The sequence below is a fragment of the Cannabis sativa genome, chromosome 2 (genome assembly GCF_029168945.1).
Source record: "Cannabis sativa cultivar Pink pepper isolate KNU-18-1 chromosome 2, ASM2916894v1, whole genome shotgun sequence".
Lineage (NCBI taxonomy): Eukaryota > Viridiplantae > Streptophyta > Magnoliopsida > Rosales > Cannabaceae > Cannabis > Cannabis sativa.
The window spans coordinates 14295165-14319171 of NC_083602.1; the positions used below are offsets into that span (position 1 = coordinate 14295165).

Consider the following 24007-nt stretch of genomic DNA (forward strand, 5'->3'; position numbering starts at 1 on the left):
AAATATTCTAATTACTTAATAGAATATTTTTTATTAATTTTATAATATTATTATATATATTTAAAAGAGATTTTTACACCTCATGTCAAAATTGACACCTTTTTTACATTTTTATCCTTACACGTTTTTTAAACTTTTTTAACTTTTACATTTTTCAATTTTACTTTTCAAAAAGTTTAATAATTACAATTTTACCTTTTCCCTTCTTCCTTACACACGTACACGCACGCCACCTCATAAATCCTTTCTTTTTCTTTTTTTTTTTTGAATTTTTCATTTACCTGATTCTTCCACTCTTCAAACCGAGCTTCCCACGATCACCATTATCAAGCCCTAACCAATTTCTTCTTCCCACGATCACCTTCTCCAAGCCCTCACCCACGTTTTCCTCAACCTACATTGTCATCCTCCTCTATATTTTCTCTATATAAATGGCAACCACTAGAAGTGGTTCGAAATCACCATCTCCGGCGAAGAAAGTTTCTAAAAAATCGAAGAAGGCTCCAACTGTTACTTCCAAAGTCGAACCTAAGATGGGGTTAAAAAAAATTGCTAAAAATTTAGTGGCTGATGTTCCAGAGACATCGGGCACTAAGAAAAGAGCCCCTCCTGTTAAAGTAGATGCTCCTAAGACTAAGAGAGCAAAAATTTCCAAGTCTGCACGCGATGTAAGTTTCTCTTTGTTGTTTTTAAATTTTTCTTTAGTTTTTTTCTGGTTGTTTTATTTCTGGTGTTACATTTGATGATTTAAAGTTTTCCCCATTTTTTGTTCTAGGTTTCCTCAGATTCTGATTTTGAGGATGAAGTGCATGGTGAGGACCAAAAGCCCAAAGTTGAATCAAAGGTAATTTAAATTTGCTTGGTTTCATTTTATTGTGTTAATTTTTACATGAGCTTTTTAGGTCACTGGTTTAGGTGTTTATTAGGATGTTTTTATGTTTTTTTGGTGTTCTTTATGTATTTCTGTCATGTATTGTGGTTGATGTTGTTTTGTTGTTTTTATTCAGTTGTTGTTTGGTTGTTGAAAAAAAACCCAGTTCAATTCGTATTTTGTCACAGTTTTGAATTGCTTTTCCCCATTGGTTGGTTATATGTTTATTGTGAATTTGTTTTCGGTTGTTTTACACACTATTGGTATTGAGAAGCATTTTACTAATTTCAATTGCAACAAGATCTTTCAGTGTTGTTTATTCTTTAGTTTTGTATATGTTTATTGTCAGTTTTTTCTCGGTTGTTTGTCACACTACTATTATCGACTACCATTTTCGAAATTTCATAACAACGAGTTTGTACAGTGTTGTTAATATTTTAGTTGTTTTTTTTTTTAAGTTGTGACAGTGTTGTTACTGTATTTTTTTGAAAGTTGTTTATCTCTTACATTTATCATACTGTAAGGGTTTCATAAACGTTGTTTTTAGGTTTTTTATTGGCTGTAATTTGGTTACTACATTTTTATATATTCATTGTTATTGTATCTAAGATTTGTTGCTTTTGTTTTTCTTTTTTGTTGCAGGTCCATGCTAGGACCTCAGTGAAGGTTGAAGGATTTGACCTACCAAAGAAAAATCCCCCTAAGGTGTCTTTTTTTTTAAAAAAAAATATTATTTTTATTATTTGTTTTCTATTTTTTTTTTAGTTTTTTTTGTTTTTGTCCTGATTTATTTTGTTTATATTGATACAGGAATGGGATTATATTTATGACCAGAAGAATCTATTCATTGCTAAAGCCTTTTCCACTGCTACTTTCCAGGTGATAGAGAACATTAAGTCTTGTCTTTCAGATGTACAGCTTGAAATGTTTTCAAAAACCTGTTTTGGTCATTTCCTTAACCTTCCCGATTTTAAAGTTCAACCCCAAGTGTTTCATGGGTTGTTGCTCCGGGAGGTTCAGCAACCTAATGATGCTGAGTTGTGGGTAATGATACGCGGTGTTAGGCTTAGGTTTAGCATTGAGGAATTTGCATTGATTACTGGATTAGACTGTGAAGGTGACTGTAGTGTCTTAGATTTTAAGCAAGAGGTTAATAGTCTTTGTGAAAGATATTGGCCAACTTCGTCCTCTATCACTAAGGAATCTGTTAGGGAATGTTTTACCACCAAGAGGTGGGGTGATTCTGATGAGGATGCTGTGAAGTTGGCAGTTTTGTATTTCGTGGAGTGGTTCTTGCTTAGTGGCACTAAGCATAAAAATGTACCCAAGTCTATTTTAGATGTTGTAGATAGTGGGAGGTACAATGAATTTGCTTGGGGCCGGAGTTCTTTTGAATTGACTATTTCCTCATTGAAGGGTAAGCTTGATAGTTGGGTTGAGGGGGTTAGGAAGGCAAGGAGTTCGGGAAAGAGGCCGAGTGTTTTTTACACTTTGATTGGTTGTCCTCATGTTCTTCAAGTTTGGTTCTACGAGTGTTGTAAGTACATGAAAGGTATGTACTGCCAAAAGGAAAGCTCTCGTATTCCAAGGATCACTCAGTGGACATGCAATAGTCAACCTACTTTCAAAGTTTTGAAGACTACTATCTTTGATGTTTCCAAAGATAAGGTATATCTGTTTGTTGTAATTTGGTTTTTCAGTAGTTGTTTTTGTGTTGTTTTTCATTATTATTAATCTTCATAATTGAAATTTTAATTTTGGTGTTTTTTGATCACCGCAACTTTCAAATATGAGGCCCACGGCTGGTGAGTTCAAAGCTTTGAAACTGAGCAGTTTCAAGTTCGACACCGACTACAACTCTTACAAGAGTCTTCCTGTTCCCGAAGAGCCAACTGTTGCTCAGAGTGACATTTCTGTCAAGCTTGATGCCTTTTCTGAGAAATTTCATGGGTTGGAGGTCAAGATCGATTCGTTGCATACTTCCCAACAGAAGATTTCATCTGATTTGGTTGAGTTGAAAGAGTTTGTGTCTGCACAGTTTGTTTCTTTTGGTGCTCAGATGGCTTCAATGCAGACACAGTTTTCTACTGTTTTTGCCGATTCCTATGCCAAGGTATTTTAGTTTTTCAATAGTTGTTTTTCGGTTTTTTCTAAGTTGTTTTATACTAATTTAATTTGTAATTTCAATATAGGAAAAAGGCAGTGACTCTTCCAATGATGATGATGGAGGTGGTGATGAAGCAGATTTTGATTTAAATGAATCTGAAGAAACTGATGAAAATGAAGAAGAGAATGTTATGGGTGATGAGGAAGGGGAGGGTAGTGAAGGTGAAGAGAAGGATGGTCAAGCCGATGAAGATTCTGACTCAAAAGAAAAAAATGATAATGGCAGTGATGATGATGCCACTGATAGTGAGGAGAAGGTAGATAAGTAGACAATGTAACTAGGTTTTAGTTACTTTGTGTGGTTTATTTTGTTGTAAGTCCGTTTTAGGTAGTGCTCTTGTAATTCTATGTTATTGTTATGTCTCTTGTTATGTTTTATTTTTCGAAATTTGCAACTATTTTCAGACTATTTATTTGTATTTATTATGTTATTTATATGGCTGTGTTTGTAGATTATGTTGTTCGCAATTTATTGTTGGTCTTCTTATTTTACTTGTTGTTTTTATTTTGTTATGTAGTTTTTTTTTAGTTGTTGAAGTCTTTCACAAAAAATAACTTCACTTTTTTCCATTTTCTTTTTCCTTTATTTTCTGTATCAAGAATTTCGTTGATTTCAATGACGGCCCTACTCAAATAGATGTTGAGGCTACTGTTCAGTCCGGGGTAAAAGCAGTTGAGCTTATGGTAATGTTGCTTTTGTGTTGTTTTTTGGTTGTGTAAAGGTTGTTATTTTTTAACCATGATCTAATTCCTTTTTAATACCATATATAAACAGATGTCTTCAGATGGAATTGGTGGTGATCCTTGTAAACAGATTTCAGTTTCTGAAAATGTTGAGGTTACGGATCGTCGTCTTGTTTGTTTTGAGGTATATTTTTTTTTTTGGTTGTTTTTTAGTTTCTTCATACTTTTTGTGTTTAACACTGTCTATTTTCTTTCATTTTTGTGGAAAAAATATATTAGATGGGTGCAACAGGTCTCAATGTTGATTCTAACATTGAACTTGAAGATGACCCAATTCCCGTTGAAGAAACTCCTCTTGTTGACAAGAGGAAATCTAAGAAACCCATAGCGCTGACGTCTCCGTTTATGGAGTATGACTCTTCCATTTCTAGTTCTAAAGATGGTTCTGGTTATGGATTTGTTAAGTATGTGGCTGGGTTGTGTCCTCTCGATGATAAGATTGGTGAAGATGTAGAACATAAAGACGAGATTGATTTTGACTTGTGGCTTGGTGAAGGACGCCGATCGAAGAAAGATCCGTAAGTGTTTATTTTCAGCATTTTTGTTGTGTTTTTGTATTTTTTGTTTTTTACTTTACTATTTATGTTTCATTTTTTTTTTAAAATGTTAGGCATGATAAGGAGAAGGTTTACTTGAAGGGTAAGGATAAGATTGTTCCCCCTTTTCGTTTTGGCGTGGAAGATGTTGCAACCAAGATGTGGTTCCACAAGCTTGCATATCCTGGCCAATGTTTGACTAATTCTGTAAGTTAATTTATTTTTTCTTTTGATTTTTTTCAAAAATTTCAGTCTATAGTTTTCTTCATGTTGTTTGTTGGTTGTTTTTTAGTTGTTGAAATATAATTCATTTTCTGATTTTCGAACATTTCTCATTTTTTATTGTTCAGCATCTGGACATCATTTTTTACTATCTACGTAAAAAAGGAAAGTATGCAAAGGAGCCAAAGGTTAAGTTCACAACCACCGATTGCTTATTCTTCAAAACCATTCATGCTTTGTATGAAAAATTTATTGCACAGAAAAAAAATCTTTCTTTGATAACTGCCCAGCATGCCATTGCTGATTATATAAGAGGTAGAAAAATGTTATGTGGTTCCCCTTGGCATTTGTGCGATCATGTTTTCTTTATCATCCATATGGAGACTGAATCACATTGGATTCTTGGTCGATTGAATATTGAGGAAAGGCGTGTGTACATGTACAACTCCTTGTCGACTGCTATGAAAGATAGTGCTGCTATCAAAGCTTGTCAGCCATTTGCGGTGTTGTTGCCCCACTTTTTTGCTTTGTTTGATGAGTTCAAAAAGGAAAACAAACCGGTTTGTTTAGACCCTTTCGAAGTTGTTAAGGTTGATGGTTTGCCTCAACAAACCTCGAAGTAAGTTGTTTTTATTTTTTATTTTCAAATGTTTTTAAAATTTGTAATGTTATTTTCCTTTTTTAAGTTTTTTCTCGTTGTTGTTTTTTGGTTGTTTTGCAGTGACTGTGGTTGTTTCGTTGCATCGTTCGCTGAATACTTTATTGATATGAAACCGATTCCTCCCATATTTGATGTTGAGAAACACCGTGATAGGCTTGCTGTGTTGTTCTATAAGTATGCTCGCATGAAAGAAGTGGAATTTATTGATAGTGAAGATGAGGCTCCTCCAAAGGGTCCAAAGAAGAATTTGTCTTAGTTATCTATTGGTTGTTGTTGGAAATACTACTTTTTTTTATGTAGCTTTTGTTTTTTCTATTACCAGATTATGTTCATAATCATAGACAAGTTGTTGTTTCTATCATGTTTTTTTCTTAATTGGAATTGGTTTTTAATTTGTTCATATTTTTGGATTTTTAATCTTTATATTTACTCTTAGTCATGACAGCATACTATTAACAACCTTATTACAACCATCTGACAAACAACTAAATTGCATTTGTAATCACTTTATGTAGTTTATTTTTCCTTCTTATTAATTTCAACCTTCTTCCACTCATTTAATTATTTAACTATAATATTTGATGTTCTTTTGTATATTAATGATAATAATACCAATTCCCTATTATCAATATCTCTCCACATAAAAAATCACAATAAAAAAATGTATGTAACAACCAATCGTAATATGCAGTATGTGTTTTCTAAATGTTTTAATATAGTTGTTTTTTGGTTGATGTGTAGTTGTTTCCACTTCTATGCTGTAATTCTTCTGCAGGTCTTTTTGTTATGTCCCTTTTGTCCACACTTGCCACACTTGTTTTGTTTCTTTGTTTCCCAAGCTGCTGCCATTCTTCTTTTCCTCGGCCTTCCAGACTTGATTCTCTCCTTTGGAGGCAACACTATGATTTCTTCAAAAAAATCTGGAAGTTCCCATTCTCTTACGTTTCCAACTGGGTATACTGTTTCTTCATATGTTTGCAGCCATGCTTTTGATGTGTAGTATTGTGCACAGTAGTTGTATGTGTTTATGTTCAAGTCCTTCATGACGGCGACTGCATGGTTACATGGCATTTCATCTTTTTGAAATCTATTGCATGTGCACGTCTTCTCCTTCAAGTTTACTATTCTTGTTCTGTCTTCATCTATCACCTCAAACAGGTTCTGGTTTGCTGGTTTCACCTGCATGTTTTAAACCAACTTTAAAACAACCAAAAAACTATTCAAAAACAACTGTTTTTATTTTACTTTATGCGAACGATAATCTGAACTTACTGTTAGTCGCAATGACTGTACATAGTTCCCTATGAGTTTTTTCTCAGATGATGGTGTCAGCCTTGTTGTGCATTTTTGTGCCTCCTTTCTATTATTGTATGTCCACTCTTGCATTTGTGCCCCTCAAGCACTCCATTAATGTTGTCACTGGTGTTTCCCTTGCTGCTAAATTTGCTGAGTTCAGTGCCTCAGCTATGTTTGATGTCATGGTAGAGTACCTACAATTTGGACAGTTTCTGTCATAGTTCTACTTTTGGAAAAAAACTCAAACGCAACGCAAAAACAACGCAAATACAACGCTATAAATAGGTGAACATATCATTAATTTTATCCTTCTTATTAGTTTTCACCTGTTGTTTTCTGAATGATACCTTGACCATTTTTCATGGCCAATTTTCTCCAGGTACGGTCTTATGCGCTTATCCAAGTTGTCTAGCTCCCTCATATGGAATTCAAACTCCATTTCTGTGTAAGCTTTTGCAGCTGCAAAGAATGGCACTCTGAAATGCTTTGCATTTTTCTTGAATTTTGTTTTGAGGTTCGACAAGAGGTGGAAGATGCAGTAGCCATGTGTTATTTCAGGGAACACTTTCCTAGTTGCTTTGATGATGCTTTCATGTCTGTCTGATATTAGGCATTGACATTCTCGAACCCCGAATGCTTCTCTTATTTTTTTTAAGAACCACTCCCACGATTTATCGTTCTCAGAATCAACTATGCAGTATGCTAGTGGAAAAATTTTAGATTCTGCATCTTGTGTGTTGGCAGTGAGCAACGTGCCTCCATACGCGGCCTTTAGGAATGTACCGTCTACCACGATGATTGGTTTGCAGTTTGGCCAACCTTTTATAGCAGCATTCAATGCAACAAATGCATATTTGAAACTGTCATCATCATCTTTCTCTATGTCTATTAATGTTCCTGAATTTTAATCAAACAGGATTTTTCAAACAACATGTACTCAACGAAATAACAACTCAAAAACAACTGTTTTTTCACAAATATTTTCAAAGTAAAATTTTTAAATTTTTTTTTACCTGGATTTGTTTTCTGTAGCATGTACAGGTATCTTGGCAAGAGATTGTACGACTCTTTAGCATTTCCATGTAGCTGGGTTTGTGCTCGCTCTTTACTACGCCATGCTTTCATGTAATTCATCTTTATTCCGTATTTGTCTTTCATTTCTGTCTTTATGTCTGCAGGGCTGCACTTTGTTTTCAGGTTCAAGAATTTTGGTTTTACAAAGTCTGCTATCAACTTTGATGTAGCTTGTCGTTGATCTCCAAATCTTATTGTAACTGCACATGTGTGTTCTTCTTCGTAGCTCCTTATTATGAATGTTTCTGTGTTTCCATTTTTTGTAGCCTTTAAACTCCATTTGCAGTTTGTGTCCAAACACACTATGTTGTATTCTTTTGTGCAAGATTTCACTACTTTGTATTGAAATGTCTTCTTGATTGCAAAGTAGCATAGTGTACTTATCAATGTTTCTTTGTCCTTGTAAATTTGCCCATTCTCTATTGTTTCATGTCGTTTGTCATTGATGATCATCATTTCTGTGTTGTCCACTTCCTCTTCTTCTTCCTGGTTGTTTTCTAGTTGCTGTACCATTTCTGCAGCCACAAGCTTTGCATAGTCGGTGAAGTCGAAATCTTCATCTACTGCTGTAGTTTTTTCTCTGTTGTTGTCTGGTTGTTGTATGGTTGATTCTGATGACACTGTTACTGTTTCTAGGAAAAATGCATCAACTTCACCAGATCCCATCGTCTGCGCAGATAGTTGTTGCTTGGAAGTTGTTGCCGTGTTGTTTCCAGGTTGCTGCAAGTCTTCCTGTGCTGCGTTGTTCTCATACGATTCCATGATCATATTGTTCCACACCATTGTTTGGTTAGGTGGTGCCGTGTTACTGGTTTTGTTCACACACAATGGGTACCTTGTGAAATCAACCTCCTTCGTTAATAGCTTTATGTAGAACAACAGACTTTTGTCATCCTTGATTTGTAGTGGTTGGCCTCCTTCCTTCAGTTGATATTTCAGTTGTAGTTGTGTTGATTCATGGTTGCATTGGAGTTCTTCCATCATTATTCTCATTAGTTCCTCAAAAGTGCACTTGGTCGAAATTAATTCTCCACTTGATTCATAATCAACATAGTTTCTGTTGTCATCCCAATGCCCATTGCTCTGCACCAATATTTGTAATGGTTCCGTTTCCTGAAATAATGTAAATTATTTACTTGGTTCAGTTTTTGTAGTTGCAAACAACTATTTTAATCTGTCAAAACAACCAATAAACAACTCTTTCCAACAATAACTTATGCATCTAACACTTTCATCTGACCGACTATTTATATAGGTTAAATCAACTATCAAACAACTATTTCAAAACTGATCACTAATTAATAACAGTAGATTCATATTTTCCAGTTTGTAGATCCCAAACAACTATTATTCCACTGTAAAACAACTTGTAAACAACAGTTTCAGAATAAAACACTGTAGCAACTATTTATATGCCTTAATGTTTATTTTCATGCAAACCGTTGTTGTTTTTTTCTCAGATTCATCAATATTTCATTATTATTTCAATTTAATCCGGTTTTCATCAATTAATATCAAATTTCTATTCATCTACACTAAAATTTTTTTTCACGTTCATTAAAAAAATTTGCTTACCTTCAATTCTCCTTCTGATTCAATCATGGGTGAGTTTCTTTGATTTCCAGCTCTCCTTCTACTCGGTTCTTCTCCTCTGATCGCGATTTCTTTGTTCAATGATTGTTGTTTTTGAGTTTTTTTTGTACATCAATGGAGGGTTCCTGGTTTTTTTTTTTTCCTTTTCGTTTTTGATTTTGGATTTTCGGGATTCAGCTGGTTTCCTAGGAGTTCTACATTTTGAATTGAATTTGATTTTGCTGGTTTTTGGAAGAAAAATTGTTGAGATTGGGTTGTTGGGGTTGGACGGCTGGGTCACGAAGAAGGATCGGCTGGTCACGAAGAAGATGGAGTTTCCCTTTCCGTTTTCTCAGCCGGCATTTTTGTAATTAACAACTTTTTAATTTCCATTTTTATTTATTTCCTTTTTTGGGGTCATAAATGTAAATTTCATCTATTTTTAGTCTATAATAGAAAAAATCTCTATTTAAAAATAACAAGTTACGAAAATATTTTATATAAAAAATTTGATTTTATTATATATATTTAATTATAAAAATTACATTTATATATAAAATATATATTTAAATCTTAATTTCACAACAAAAATTTTTATTTTAAAAATGATTAATAATACTGTTAAAAAAATGATTAATGATATATATATGTTTTTAATAATTTATACACTTTATTATAACCACACTTTCCTAACTACAAATTATAAGAATATATCTATTACTCTCATTATTGTTTTAAAATATATATTTGGACATAATATATAAGATGTATTTTGAAAGTAATTAATTCTCTAATCAAACTCAAATTTTTTCAAAATATTTTCTAATACAATTCTTATATATATATAGAGAGATCGATATAAAATACGCATAACAATAAAATTCACTCTTTTATTGTACATATAAAATATGTACATATATATAATTACATCTAAAGAGCACACTAATGTAGCCGCAATAGCTAATTAAAAATTTTTAAATATTAAAATTTCAAATCCTATTTTAAAAATTAAAAATAAAAATACATTACTTAATCAAAAAAAAAAAATTGAACATACATGTATTATACTTAACATCACTTAATTAAACCTAATTAAAAAAAAAACTAATTATACATGCATTATACGTAATATCAACCTAATATATATAAATTCATGTACACACTCTTCTACACATAAAATATGAAAATGATGGTAAAATTTTCATTTCTATTTTGTTCCATTGATAAAAATTTCTCTCTTTTAGGTTTGAAAATACCTAATTTTAACTACCTAAAGTTAATTGTATTTATTAAAAATAACTAATTCTAAAAAGTAAAATAATTTTAAATTTTCTATTTTAGTCATTTCAAAAAAGAATACAAATGTATTTAAAAATTTAAGGTGTACTTAATAATGGGAGAGTTCTTTTGCATCTTGTTTACCTAAATTTTAACGACAGTGACATGCTAAGAATAAAGACATGTGGCACGAAGATATCGGGCTGGATTGATGAAGAATATGTAAAATTATGACTGTTGGAGTGACCGTTAATCATAACAAGGTCATGACCATTGGAAGAGAAATCTGACGGTCACATTTTCCCCTAGTTTAAGCAAGGTGACCACTGACCAATGGTCATGACTGTTGGAAGAGAACTCTGACGGTCACCTTTCCCCTAGCTTAAGCAAGGTGACTACTGACCGTTGGTCATAACTGTTGGAAGAGAAGTCTGACGGTCATCTTTTCCCCTAGCTCAAGCAAGGTGACTACCCGTAAGGGGAAGGTGGACTAGGAAATAAACGATCACCATACACTAAGGAAGTCAAACCAGTCTAGGAGGTATATACTATTACGCCTACCTCAAATATAACGATCTACTCAAAAGGTGATGGGGTTGGTCTAGGGGTGTACACCTAAACCCCTACATCCTCATGGTCCAAGAAATTTGTTCTCCTACATAAGACATGGCAGATATGGCACATCTTCATGATGCCAAGGCTACCACACAACGTCGAAGATCAAGTGAAAGGGGTCTCGGGGGTAACACCCCGAGTGGCGACTGTCACCCCCTTCACGAATATGGGTCTCAGGGGTGTCACCCCGAAGTATTAGTTACTACCCCCAGAGGAGGTTAACGGTCATACCACACTCTTGGGGAAGGGGGACCCTCATCGTCTGTGACTAATTAAAATATTCAAATCTTGCAAGAAGCTCAACAGTAGTTATAAACGCACAAAAATATCGAGATATTACTATAAGAATCAGACTTCAACCACCTACGCATCAGTTGGCTAAAAATCTAGTTAACATTTTGGTACTTTCATTGAGAGCTGAACTCAAGATCTTGAAGTTTTTCACTGAAAAAATGGTTCTTACCAAAAAATCTAAAGAACAACCCGATGAAGATGTGGATAATGCCCAGCAAGTTCCATCAACAAGAAATATGACAGTCAGAGTCCCGTGGTCCGAAGGGAAAAGACCGGGAGCTGTACAATCCCACATCGCCTGGGGAAGGTCATGTGTGTTGATTTTGAGATTGTGTAGGTATGGGACTACATAGTTGTAGAGGGCTTAAATGGATTGATTGGTACTACTTATATCATTAAGGTGCATCTTATTTTTCGATAGTCCATCATGAAAGAACTCCACGGTTAAACGTGCTTGACCTGGAGTAATTTCAGGATGGGTGACCCCCTGAGAAGTTTTCTCAGGAAGCGTGCGAGTGAGGACAAAGCATACTGGAAACACTCGTGTTGGTCTGTGTTTAACGCCCAAATGTGACTTCCACTAGCGGTGGTTGTAGTATAGATCGGGCGGTCGATTCCACAAGGAGGTGATTATGGACAAAAGCGTTAGTAGAAAAATAAACACAAAAGGTTAATAAAAAGTAACAAATAAGTAACCAAAAGAGTTTGAGGATTTTTGTTTTGGTAATAAATATTAAAGGAAAGCAAATAAAGGTGTAATCAATAATAAAAGAGAGAAAGGCTTCAAGAATCATCCATATGCTTGTTTAGCTATTTTGTACCTTTGATTCACTAAGTTGACACAAATGATGTAACATTAAAGTTCATTATATTTTGAGTATACAAGTTCTTAAAAATAAAAGAAATAATTTAATCTTATGTAGAACCTAGAAATGACATTATACATCAAGCAATAATGCAATAAAAGATTAAATATAAAACTAAACATCAATATTATTTTTACTAAATAGTAACACATAGAAAGAGCATGACTAATCCTATATATATTTTTAGTAAAAATAATGACAAAGAGATAGAGATGGAGATGGAGGTGATAGTGATAGTGAAGGAAATGAACATTAATATTACTTTTATTAATTTTTAGACGTATAGGAAGAGCATGACTAAACCTATATATCATTTAACAAAAAGTAAGTAAAAATGAACATAAAAGATAGAAATGAGCAATACTACCATTACTATAATCACTAAATAAAAATATATAGAAAGAGCATGACTAAGTCTATATATATATTTAGTATATAATAGCATATATAGTAGTATAGATAGATGAAGAACAAGAAAATAAAAGCGAAATAAAGACTTGCATTACTCAAATAAATATTACATGTGAATCAAAGCTACAAAATAACCTCACTTTGCATATGGAATCATCCCTAACCTTCCAAGGAAGATTAGGCCATTATGCTAATCATTCTCATAAAATTTCTAAAGAGAAAAGATGAGAAGAAAAGTTGAGAGAATTTTGCTATAGTTTTTCTACACTACAAATTACACTCCAAAAATTACTAAAATGAGCTCCTATTTATAGAGCCATAAAAGGACTAAAAATAAATAAATAAAAATTTGGGATTATAAAATAAATATTAAGATTAAATTTGACATTTCAAATCAAAAATAAAATTAATATTATTTTTGTTATCATTGTGATTTTGTCTTCTACTCTTTGGATGAAGGTTGAGTGTGGAAGAGGAAAATAGGGTTGATGATGACTTAGACTTATCATCATTGCATCACATGCTTTGGAAGAGACAAAATTGATGATGAGCTTCATCGGCTAGGCTTGACCTTTTTAGGTTGGGTTGCTTTGGACTTCAACAAAAATGCCATTTTTTTCTTCATTTCTTTTCAACTTTGCTCCTTCCTCTTTCTTTCAACAAAAATACACTTTAATTCCTACAAGAAAGACATAAACTGAATCAAAATCAAATATTTTCATTTATAAAATATATTACAATAATTTCATGAAAATATTTATTAAAACTCAATTTATTTTATCATTTAAAATAAATAAAAGTGTATTTTTAACCACTAATCAGTCTATAGGATCAGTTGTTATTCTATGAAGCACCCAAAGTGACGTACTCGTGTATAATAGCCATCATTCGTGGGTGTAAGGGCCCGATGGAGGCTTGAAGTGGGGATGTTACAAATGGTATCAGAGCCTTGACCCAGCCAGAAGTATGGTTGACGAGGACATCGGACCCCCAAAGGGGGGTGATTGTGACAATGAGAGTCTCGTGATCCGAAGGGGAAAGACCGAGAGTTGTACAATCCCACATCACTTGGGGGAAGGTCATGTGTGATGATTCTGAGATTGTGTAGGTATATGACTACATAGTTAAATAGAGCTTAAATGGATTGATTGGTACTACCTATATCAATAGGGTGCATCTTGTTTTTTGATAGCCCATCACGAAAGAACTCCACGGTTAAGCATGCTTGACCTGGGGTAATTTTAAGATGGGTAACCTCCTGGGAAGTATTCCCAAGATGCATGCGAGTGAGGACAAAGCATACTAGAAACACTCGTGTTGGTTTGTAGGGTCAGTCGTTATTCCATGAAGCAGCCAAAGTGACGCACTCGTGTATAAGAGCCATCATTCCGCAGGCGTAAGGGCCTAATGGAGGCTTGAAGCAGGGACATTACAAATGGTATCAGAGTCTTGACTCATTCGGAAGTGTGGTCGACGAGGACATTGGACCCCAAAAGGGGGGTGATTGTGACAGTCAGAGTCCCGTGATTCGAAAGGGAAAGACCGGGAGCTGTACAATCCCACATCGCCTAGGGAAGGTCATGTGTAATGATCTGAGACTGTGTAGGTATGTGACTACATATTTGAAGAGGGCTTAAATGGATTGATTGGTACTACATATATCAACAAGGTGCATTTTGTTTTTTGGTAGCCCATCACGAAAGAACTCCACGGTTAAGCGTGCTTGACTTGGGGTAATTTCAGGATGGGTGACCTCCTGAGAAATTTTCCCAGGAAGCATGCGAGAGTGAGGACAAAGCATACTAGAAACACTCGTGTTGGTCTGTAGGGTCAGTCGTTATTCCCTGAAGTAGTCAAAGTGACGTACTCGTGTATAAGAGCCATCATGTTGTGGGTGTAAGGGCCCAATAGAGGCTTGAAGCGGGGACGTTACAAGCAATCTCACTAGAAACAATGGAGAATGACCCCACATCCTGGAAACAGTGGTGCAATCACTACTCAAGCCACTACCTAGACAAATTTTGGTCATGGGACACCCGGCCAAACTGTTGCTGATGGGCAGGCAATGGTTGGGCAAATCACCAACACCACCAATGAAGGCACGAGCCAACCCAAACTGTAATACCATGGCCCCTGACCCATAGGGACGCCACATGTGTGGTTTTACAAAGTAATTTATAATTAATCTATCAGTTTAAGAAAAGTGTGGCTTAATTAAAAAAAACTTTTGGATTAAACTAAAAAACATAACTTTTATATAAAATACTGCTGAATACGGGGATCCCCTGTTTATAAACTTTTACAGATAGTTCCAAAATTGGTATTACAAAATAGGGTTACATTTCAAAACATAATCAAAAGGGTAGCATTTGTCCACTGGAAGCTGAGACACCACGGTTGATATGTACATCGCTGGGAGACCTCTAAATCATGGATGATCCACTTTTCCCTTCCCTTTACCTGCACCATGAAGTACCCGTGAGTCACAAAGACTCAATAAGAAAGCAATTAAAATACAAACAATATATAACACGAGATAACATAACAGTGCATAGCATACAATTTCATCATTCACAATAAACGCTTATATAACACATAATCAAGCATTACATGAAAACTATTTGTCTAATAAGACAAACTGTTCTTGATGCCTCATAAAGCATTCTTACCACTCGTCATCCACGAGCTACATATGTCACTATCGTTGCCTAATACAGCAATCGATAAGTAAGAAAACTATTTGTAGTTTTAAGCGAGTAATTACTCATTCACAATAAACGGTAATGACCGTATCTTTACCCATTCTCAATAACGGTAATGACCGTATCGTTACCTCGATCATAATCGAGTCACAAACGATGATAATCGTTCCTCACTTAACATGCTTAGCAGTGCAATTAGCTTTCTTACTTCAGTCTAGTAATCAGGTGTGCATGCCGACCTGAGTGGAACAAAGATCGATGATCTCCTATGTCATGACAACAAAATCTGGTAACCATCAAAATCGAACTATGAATTAAACCTTAACTGCTCAACCGGACAAACCCTAATCCCCACTAGCTCAAAAATAGCTTAGACATCTCTAAAATACACTAAACTAGATTCTTAAAAACACCCCGAGCCAAAAACCAAACTCAAAGGAAACTAGAATTTTCCCCTGCTGACCAACCAGTTGACCGGTTCACTAGTGACCTGTAGGACAGGTCCACCGGTTCTGGTAGGTAAGAAAATTTCTGGTTTTCTTCACCAAAAGCGATCCAAAACTCCACCACACCTGTTCAAACTTTCCAGAATAGTCCAATAACATAAAAACAATATAATTAAACAATAAAAACTCAACAATTCATCAAAATTGTCCATTCACCATTAAAGAGTAAAAGTTGAGTTCTTAAACCCACTTCTTTAAATTCAAACTTCACAGCTCACAATAACATCATAAACGCACTTAGACAACCTTAAATTCATAAACACCCTAATTTTTGAATTTTTTTTTTTTATGAAGGAGGAAGATGGGTCAAGCGGTTGTTGCAAAATAATAATTATATGTAATTTTTAAAGATTAATTAAGTATTCAAAAATTTATTTTAGAAGGGGTGGAAGTCTAAATTTTGTAAAAAAATAAAAAATAAAATTTTATTGTAAATATTATAGTTAAATGATTTAAATGTTAAAAATATTATAATAGGGACTTACATATAAATATAAAATTATTTATAAATATTAATTGTTAAAAAGGGTCTTGTTAAATATTTAAATTAAAATTAATTATTTTAGGAAAATTATTAATTATGATTAATTTAATTCTAAAAAAGAATTTTTTTACTTATTGGTAACTTGCTATTACAAGTAAAAAAAATATAACTATCATGGTTACAGTAAAAATGTAATCATTGAATAGTCATCCATATATATAATATTTATAAATTTAGGATTATGTGTATTTTAAAAATAGAAAAAAGTTTAGAGTTAGATATTTAAGTTTTTTTTTTAAAGAAATATACATAAAAAGAAAATAAAAAAAATTATTATTTATATTTATAAATTTAATAAAAAAAATTAAAGTAAAAGAAACAACTAGAGAATAGATAATAAGTAATGTGAATCAATAGTAAGGTAATTATTTTTTTACATTTGTTTACTTGTATTATTAAAATTAAGAAATGGAGAACTTGATTAAATAAGGGATAAAAGAAAGGAAATACTTTCCCCACAAATTTTGTAAAGAATGTCAAGTGTTCAAAATAATTTGATTATAGGAAATATTATGAAGGAGAATATGATTATAGGAAAATGTATAAACTGTGTTTGGCTGTGTAGGGTAATATGTAATCATATTCTTGTTAATTAAATTACACTGTTTGGTTAAGTACAAAAATCTTATATATTATTTTAAAAAATTAAAATAAAAATATTTTTTATTATATCTATTTAAGTTAATTATATATAACAATAAAATAATTATTCATTAAAAAATATATTTATTAATTAGTAAATATTAAATTTTATTGTATTTTTTATTAATTAAAATGAATATTTCTATATATTTTATCACTATATTATTTATTTTTGTTCGCTATGTGATTTATGTATACCATCCACATAAAATTTATGTCAAAATAAATATATATATATGTTATTGCTAATAATATAAAAATAACTCAGTTAAAAAAAATCAATCTCACAAACAAAATATATACCGTAATATTTTGTTTATAATAAATGATAATACTATTGGTATTTAAATTTATTTATTAATTAAAAAATACTATTCAAATTAATATAATAAAAGGTAATAATTCAATCCTACCTTTTTTAAAGTATCAATATTACCTTCCTCAAGGATAGTTATATTACTAATCACTTAATGTTAGCATGGGAATGGTAATGTGAAATATTACCTTGTTTGTTTTGGAGTTTAGCCTTGAAATGTTATTCATCCCTTAGTAATATAATTACACTTGAGGAAGGTAATGTTGATACCTTAAAAAAAGGGTAAGGATTGAATTATTACCTTCCATTATATTTATTTAAATAGCATTTTTGAATTAATAAATAAATTTAAATACCAATAAAATCATCATTTATTATAAATAAAATATTACGATATATATTTAGTCTGTGAGATCGTTTTTTTTTAATTGAGTTATTTTTATATTATTAGCAATAATATATATATATATATTCATTCTACATAAATTTTATGCGGATGACATACATAAATGATATAACGAACAAAAATAAGTAACATAGTGATAAAATATATAGAAATGTTCATTTTAATTAATAAAAAATACAATAAAATTTAATATTTAGTAATTAATAAATATATTTTTTTAATAAATAATTATTTTATTTTTATATATAATTAACATTAAATAGATATAATAAAAAAATATTTTAATTTTAATTTTTTCAAATAATATATAAGATTCCTGTACTCAACCAAACAGTGCAATTTAATTAACAGGAATATGATTACATATTACCCTACACAGCCAAACATAGTTTACATATTTCTCTATAATCATATTCTCCTTCATAATATTCCATATAATCAAATTATTTTTAACACCTCATACCAAACGACCCCTAAGGGAATAACATTCTAATACTAGATCATCAAAACAAACAAGGTAATGTTTCACATTACAATTCTCTTGCTAGCATTAACCCATTCTAAAATAATAATTTATTTATTTTTATTTTATTTTTTAATATTAAATATATAATAACAATTTTTCCTTTAAAATATATCTTACAAAATGACTACTATATTTTAACTTAAAAAGATAATTTAGTTAATTTAAGCATTCCGATTACGTTTCTTAATAAAGTAAACAAAATAAATCACTGTTATTCCGTTTTCAAAATATTTTAGTAAATGTTATAAAATAATATAATATAGAATATATGAGAAGAAAGATAAAGAGAGAAAGAGAAAGTGAATGAGAATTTTTGAGTTGTTTATTCCAATGGAGTGAACCCCTATTTATATAAATACAAGAGTGAAATATTAAGAAACTAAGAAAAAGAGGAATGTTGATTACAATTAATGGTAATAAATAAAAGATTTGGACATCCACATAATTATTAATATTTATAACACTTCCCCTTGGATGTCCATAATAACTGTCTTATTAAAAATCTTGCTGAAAACTTGATCAAAGGAAAAAGAGTATAGTGTAAACTAACTCCCCTTCTTTTAGGCATTTGTAGAGATCTTCTAATCGACGAATTTCGATCTTATCTGCCGTCTTCTCAAATGTTGATGTTGGTAATAACTTTGTGAATAAGTTTGCAAGATTGACACTTGATTGAATATGTTGAACACCAATATGCATTTTCTTGAAGCGTATAAAGAAGAATTTCGTGAAATCTGTTATAACTCTATCTCCTTCAATGTACCTCTTTTTAGTTGAGCGATGCAAGCAGTATTATCCATAGAGAATTGCTTGGGTTGATACTTCTTTATTGAGTGCAATCCATATGTTTCCCGAATATGCTATGTCAATGATCTCACTCACACACATTCTCTACTTGCTTCATAAAATGCAAGTATGTTAACATGATTTATAGTTGCCTCGTTAAAAACCTTGCCAGAAAAACCCAGTGGGACAAAATCTGAGCTAGGGAAAAAGAGTACAATATATATTTCATATTCATAATTATTTGCAAGTTGCCTCGTTAAAAACCTTGCCAGGAAAACCCAGTGGGACAAAACCTGAACTAAGAGAAAAAGAGTGCAACATAAATATGTCTCCCCCTCATGCACATATGATCCATAATTCTTTTGGTGATAATAAATCTCATAAGATTATTGTTATCACTTTTAAAATATCACCATATATAATCTTTGATCATATATTTTCTATAACTCTTTCAGAGTATTTATGGACTTCTAAATTATAGATGAGGGGTTCGTGGAACATTAGTCTTTATCCAACTAATTATATCATTCATGTGTGTACACAACTTTGTTCATACGAAAATTTAAAATTTCAAGTAGATATGAACATAACACATTAATGATAATATAATTTTTTATTTGTGACAATGATGGTACTCCAAGACCATATATTTATTCCATCTTGTTGTATGATCTTAGGTGGCGTTTGGTTGGAGGTAATGAAATGGAATGGAATGGAAAGGAAACAATTTTTATTCCATTCCTTTGTTTGGTTGCATTTTAAAGTATTGGAATAGCATTCCAATGGAATGCTCTTTCCACCATTTTGGTGGAATGGCTATTCCATTTTAAAAAAGAAAGGAATGACCATTCCAATGTAACAAAAAAAAATTTAATGATTTTTTTATCAATTTTTTTTTATGCATTTTAAATTTTATTCCATTCCATTCCTATTCCTATTCCCATTCCCATTCCCATTCCTATATTTTCATTCCTCCCAACCAATCGCCTCCTAAATTTCCATATCAAATGATCATACATCTATAATTCTTGATACATATGAAGTACTTCAGGACATCAATACTAATGAACAAACTTTATACATTAATATTTCTCGAAATACAAAAGAAATAAAATTTTGTTCTTCAATTAATCAAAAACTCTTCAAGAGTCTATCACAACGTATAATTTACGTATTTATACTGCATAGACAACCATACATATTTTTCAAACAATAATTTACTTACATGTCTTTATTTCATACAAAAATCTTTGTCATATAGTGCGCGCGACTTAGAATTTATATCACTTAAGACATGTATTAAATTCTTCTAGAATTTTTAGATAAGGCTTATTTCAAATTCTCGCTATTTTAGGAGCTCCAAATGAATAACTTTTGTTGCAACATTTATGTGACGCTTATAAATCCTCATAAAATATATTCCAGGCTATAATCAAATCATGATTATATTTTCTCAATATTTAAGCCTTACTTCAATCAATCTCATGTCTATGCAAACTTTGTACAATAATTCATTATGTACAAATACATATATGCAAATTTCTCATTAGAAATATTTATTTGCACACCCTACAGGTCTTACTTCACTTTATGTGAGTAAATTTGTCTGGACTGCGTCATAATATTTTGGCCAAAAACAAAATGTATGTCCATAATTCTCGACAAATCTAATACCACGATCCTTGCTATCTCATGTTAGTTTATTGCATATGCACACATTCAATATTTATTGTCGACAAAAATTTCAATAAATGATAATTTCCTCCCATATTGACATAATTTATAGAGATCTCTTTAAATTACATATTTTTTCAAATATGTTTATCATTTATAGGTATCTATATAGAATCACTTTAGGGATTCAATTATGATCAAATGTGTTATGTCTAACTTCTTTTGGGAGTCTCTTCAAGTACCGTTTTCATCACGATTATCATTTTAATCATCAATACTATATAACATTAAGGTATCTTTATGAGTACCTCTATATTTAACAACTTCAGGATAAATCAAATGAACATTTATTAATAATTTCTATATTGTTCATTTACGCTTCAGGCGTTTTCAACTCATTCTAACTCAACTTTGAATAATATTGATTTGCAGTTAGTATATATCATTTTGAACTATATTGTTCTTATATACTTTGTGCAAGGATTATTTTTCAAAAATTATCATCGATCCCAACTGCTTCTCTCCCCCTGATCGAGAGAATTTTTTAAAATTGTGATATCTAATAATATTAATATACCTATAGGAATTTCAATATATCACAATGAATCAATATTTATTTAAACTCATATATAAAATATGACATTGAACTTCAGGTTCAATAAACTTCAGTTTCAAGTTCAATCCTTATGAACTTAATTCATTTCTAAGAATGAGTCATACGTGTATAATTAGAAATACATAAATTTACACATTTTGTAAATGCATGATCATATAATCTTATCACATCGATAAGAAACTATGCAATAAAAATCTAACAATGGCTCAAGATTGTTAAAGAAATATAATTTAAATATTTTTTATGTGCAAATATATGCACATTCTTCTTTTGAGCCTTATAAATTAACAATGAGAAGAATCTTCTAGTTCTTCAATAAAATTTAGTCAAATCCTTTGACAATTTATTGTATATGGTTGATCATGTCAAAATAATTCAATTTATGAACTTCAGGTTCACTATAATTTGTATTTCAATGAAACTTTCATAAGGTAATGTAAAATCACTACAACATAATCATTACAAGTTTAACTTTTATATACACGAATAATATAATTATAGTATTCTCCAAAACATATACACTCTTCAGGAGTCACTATTATGTTTATCAAACTTTATATTTCTTCAGGAATCACTATCAGCAATTCAATGATGTGTATAATTTAAAAGATATATGACAACTTCATCATGTTATTGTAATGGTCAAATAGATATAACCATAATATATCATTCATTTTTCCTGGTATCTTTTTAACAAGTCTTCTAATTTATTAATAGACTATTCATCAGTCTAATTATCATGACTTGATATATTATATATTTAAATGTACAACAAGTACATATAATAAGTTATTTATTATCACTTTCATAACTAGATAAAAGTTATATATCTAGGTACATACAAAGATATTTTACTACTCAAAGTAGCAATTGTATGTAAGACTTCTTCAGGAAGCTTTTCAAATAATAATTTTGTGATTCTTTATCACTTTGATTATATTGGATCACTAACAAATATTAGTAAATTATATATCCACTTTTGGGAATATGCAAACTGAATTATATAGTAACTATATATTTACATATCCTGTACCAACAATAGTTTGAAACTATTGATTTCAAGAAATAATAAAATATGTATATATTAATTTGCTTCTGGCATTACCAATATATGTGAAATCTGTATTCTTTGAAATAAAATTTCATGTCTATTCATTCTCTTTAGGTAATGATATTTAAATATTCTAAATGTACAATAAGTTTGTACAATTCACATTCTATTAAATAATCAAGTATACTTTTATCTTGATTATAAGTGTGTCCGTACTAGAGGTACGCGATCACTATTATTTAATTCCACACATGATATATAGATTTCATGCACTTTGATTGTGTGTGGTATCTCATCTTTTGGTTGTTTCTACTTTTTTCTGGAAATATTTAAGTAGTAAATAATGTCATTGATTATTTAAAATCATTACATTCACTTCGAGGAATGACGTTGAACAAGTAGAACATTATTATAAATTTCTTAAAAATTTATTACTTGTTCATCCATAAAAATATAAGAAATTATTCAACAATTTCTTTTACGATATTTCAAAGAATATATGAATGCAATTTTTGCATAGTCTTCAAGATGTATGCAAAATTTAATCTTTAATATATGTCAGATTCAATAATTTCCAACATTGCAAGTAATAACAATGTATAATAACATGACTAATACGAGGAATCTTTAAAAGTAATTGACTTCAATTCGTATCATTCTCTGCAGGGAATGATGAACAATAAATACATGCATCATGTATTTAAATAACATTAGTCATGCTCATTGTTATTCTTATACTTTGATGTTTCAATGCAATTTTCTTAACATTCTTTTTGGGTATTCAAAACCCACTATAAAATTGTATCAATAATAATCATTTTTAATAATTTTTTAGTTGTATTCACACAAATACAATCATTTTTTTCTTCGATAAATATAAACATTTACTTCAGGAAATGTTTGTCAAAATCTATATCGATATTAGATTACTTTTCATTGTCCTCAAAGAATACAAGAACATATATATAAATCTGTATTCATATCTTTCATTATATATCCATCAACTATATAATTAATATTACGTTTGTATAATCTTCAGGATATATGCAAAATTTTATTGAGGACGCATAATCTTTAGGATATATGCAATATTTTATCGAGGATGCATAATCTTCAGGATATATGCAATATTTTATCGATAATGCATAATCTTCAGGATATATACAATATTTTATCGATGATACATAATCTTCTGGATATATGTATAATTTATACAGATTTTCTCTATCATATCATTGACACATATATTGTAAATATTATAAATGATAAGAACATAATATATATATATATATGAAATCAATAATAAAGATATAAAAGCATATACATACATATATAATATATAGATAAAAATAAAATAAAAAAAAAAGATTCTTGAAATTGTTTCAGTCAGATGAGTATATATATATATTTAGTGTATCGTGACTTTGAAAAAATTCAAGAACTTTAACAAAATACTTACATTGGGTCTTAGGCACAGACTCATGCTTGAAGCTTGGGTAGAGACTCGTGTTGATAACGTGTTATAAAATAATATAATATAAAATAGATGAGAAGAAAGAAGAAGATGATGAAGAGAGAAAGAGAAAGTGAATGAGAATTTTTGAGTTGTTTATTCCAATGGGGTGAACCCCT

The 24007-nt window shown here is 31.0% G+C and overlaps 4 protein-coding genes across 4 annotated transcripts; 2 read left to right on the plus strand and 2 right to left on the minus strand.

The window, feature by feature from the left end:
- Nucleotides 1-262: 262 nt before the first annotated feature.
- On the plus strand, nt 263-2637 carry LOC133034760 (uncharacterized). Its single transcript, XM_061110128.1, has 4 exons — nt 263-668; nt 776-844; nt 1514-1576; nt 1682-2637. The coding sequence occupies exons 1-4, from the start codon at nt 432-434 to the stop codon at nt 2603-2605; spliced, it is 1293 nt and encodes a 430-aa protein (XP_060966111.1). The 5' UTR covers nt 263-431; the 3' UTR covers nt 2606-2637.
- A 16-nt stretch (nt 2638-2653) lies between these two features.
- Nucleotides 2654-5600, plus strand: LOC115721215 (uncharacterized). Its single transcript, XM_061110129.1, has 8 exons — nt 2654-2984; nt 3064-3294; nt 3638-3721; nt 3813-3905; nt 4001-4299; nt 4392-4524; nt 4668-5158; nt 5261-5600. Exons 1-8 carry the CDS (start codon nt 2661-2663, stop codon nt 5454-5456), a joined length of 1851 nt encoding a protein of 616 aa, XP_060966112.1. The 5' UTR covers nt 2654-2660; the 3' UTR covers nt 5457-5600.
- LOC115720014 (uncharacterized) lies at nt 5576-9637 on the minus strand. The gene is made up of 4 exons (XM_061109163.1): nt 9146-9637; nt 7510-8683; nt 6823-7393; nt 5576-6690 (listed from the first exon to the last, which is right to left on the minus strand). The coding sequence occupies exons 1-4, from the start codon at nt 9170-9172 to the stop codon at nt 6564-6566; spliced, it is 1899 nt and encodes a 632-aa protein (XP_060965146.1). The 5' UTR covers nt 9173-9637; the 3' UTR covers nt 5576-6563.
- LOC133034137 (uncharacterized) lies at nt 5954-6385 on the minus strand. The gene has a single exon (XM_061109162.1). It carries the CDS (start codon nt 6383-6385, stop codon nt 5954-5956), a length of 432 nt encoding a protein of 143 aa, XP_060965145.1.
- Nucleotides 9638-24007: the final 14370 nt, after the last annotated feature.

Bases quoted from the DNA above. Each gene is read 5' to 3' on its own strand.
- LOC133034760 (XM_061110128.1), top strand. From the start codon at position 432: ATGGCAACCACTAGAAGTGGTTCGAAATCACCATCTCCGGCGAAGAAA. The intron at 669-775 runs GTAAGTTTCTCT...TTTTTGTTCTAG, and splicing joins TTTCCAAGTCTGCACGCGAT to GTTTCCTCAGATTCTGATTT. The intron at 845-1,513 runs GTAATTTAAATT...TTTTTGTTGCAG, and splicing joins AGCCCAAAGTTGAATCAAAG to GTCCATGCTAGGACCTCAGT.
- LOC115721215 (XM_061110129.1), top strand. From the start codon at position 2,661: ATGAGGCCCACGGCTGGTGAGTTCAAAGCTTTGAAACTGAGCAGTTTC. The intron at 3,722-3,812 runs GTAATGTTGCTT...ATATATAAACAG, and splicing joins TAAAAGCAGTTGAGCTTATG to ATGTCTTCAGATGGAATTGG. The intron at 4,300-4,391 runs GTAAGTGTTTAT...TTAAAATGTTAG, and splicing joins CGCCGATCGAAGAAAGATCC to GCATGATAAGGAGAAGGTTT.
- LOC133034137 (XM_061109162.1), bottom strand. From the start codon at position 6,385: ATGCAGGTGAAACCAGCAAACCAGAACCTGTTTGAGGTGATAGATGAA.
- LOC115720014 (XM_061109163.1), bottom strand. From the start codon at position 9,172: ATGATTGAATCAGAAGGAGAATTGAAG. The intron at 8,684-9,145 runs GTAAGCAAATTT...ACATTATTTCAG, and splicing joins AATCAGAAGGAGAATTGAAG to GAAACGGAACCATTACAAAT. The intron at 7,394-7,509 runs GTAAAAAAAAAT...ATTAAAATTCAG, and splicing joins GCTACAGAAAACAAATCCAG to GAACATTAATAGACATAGAG.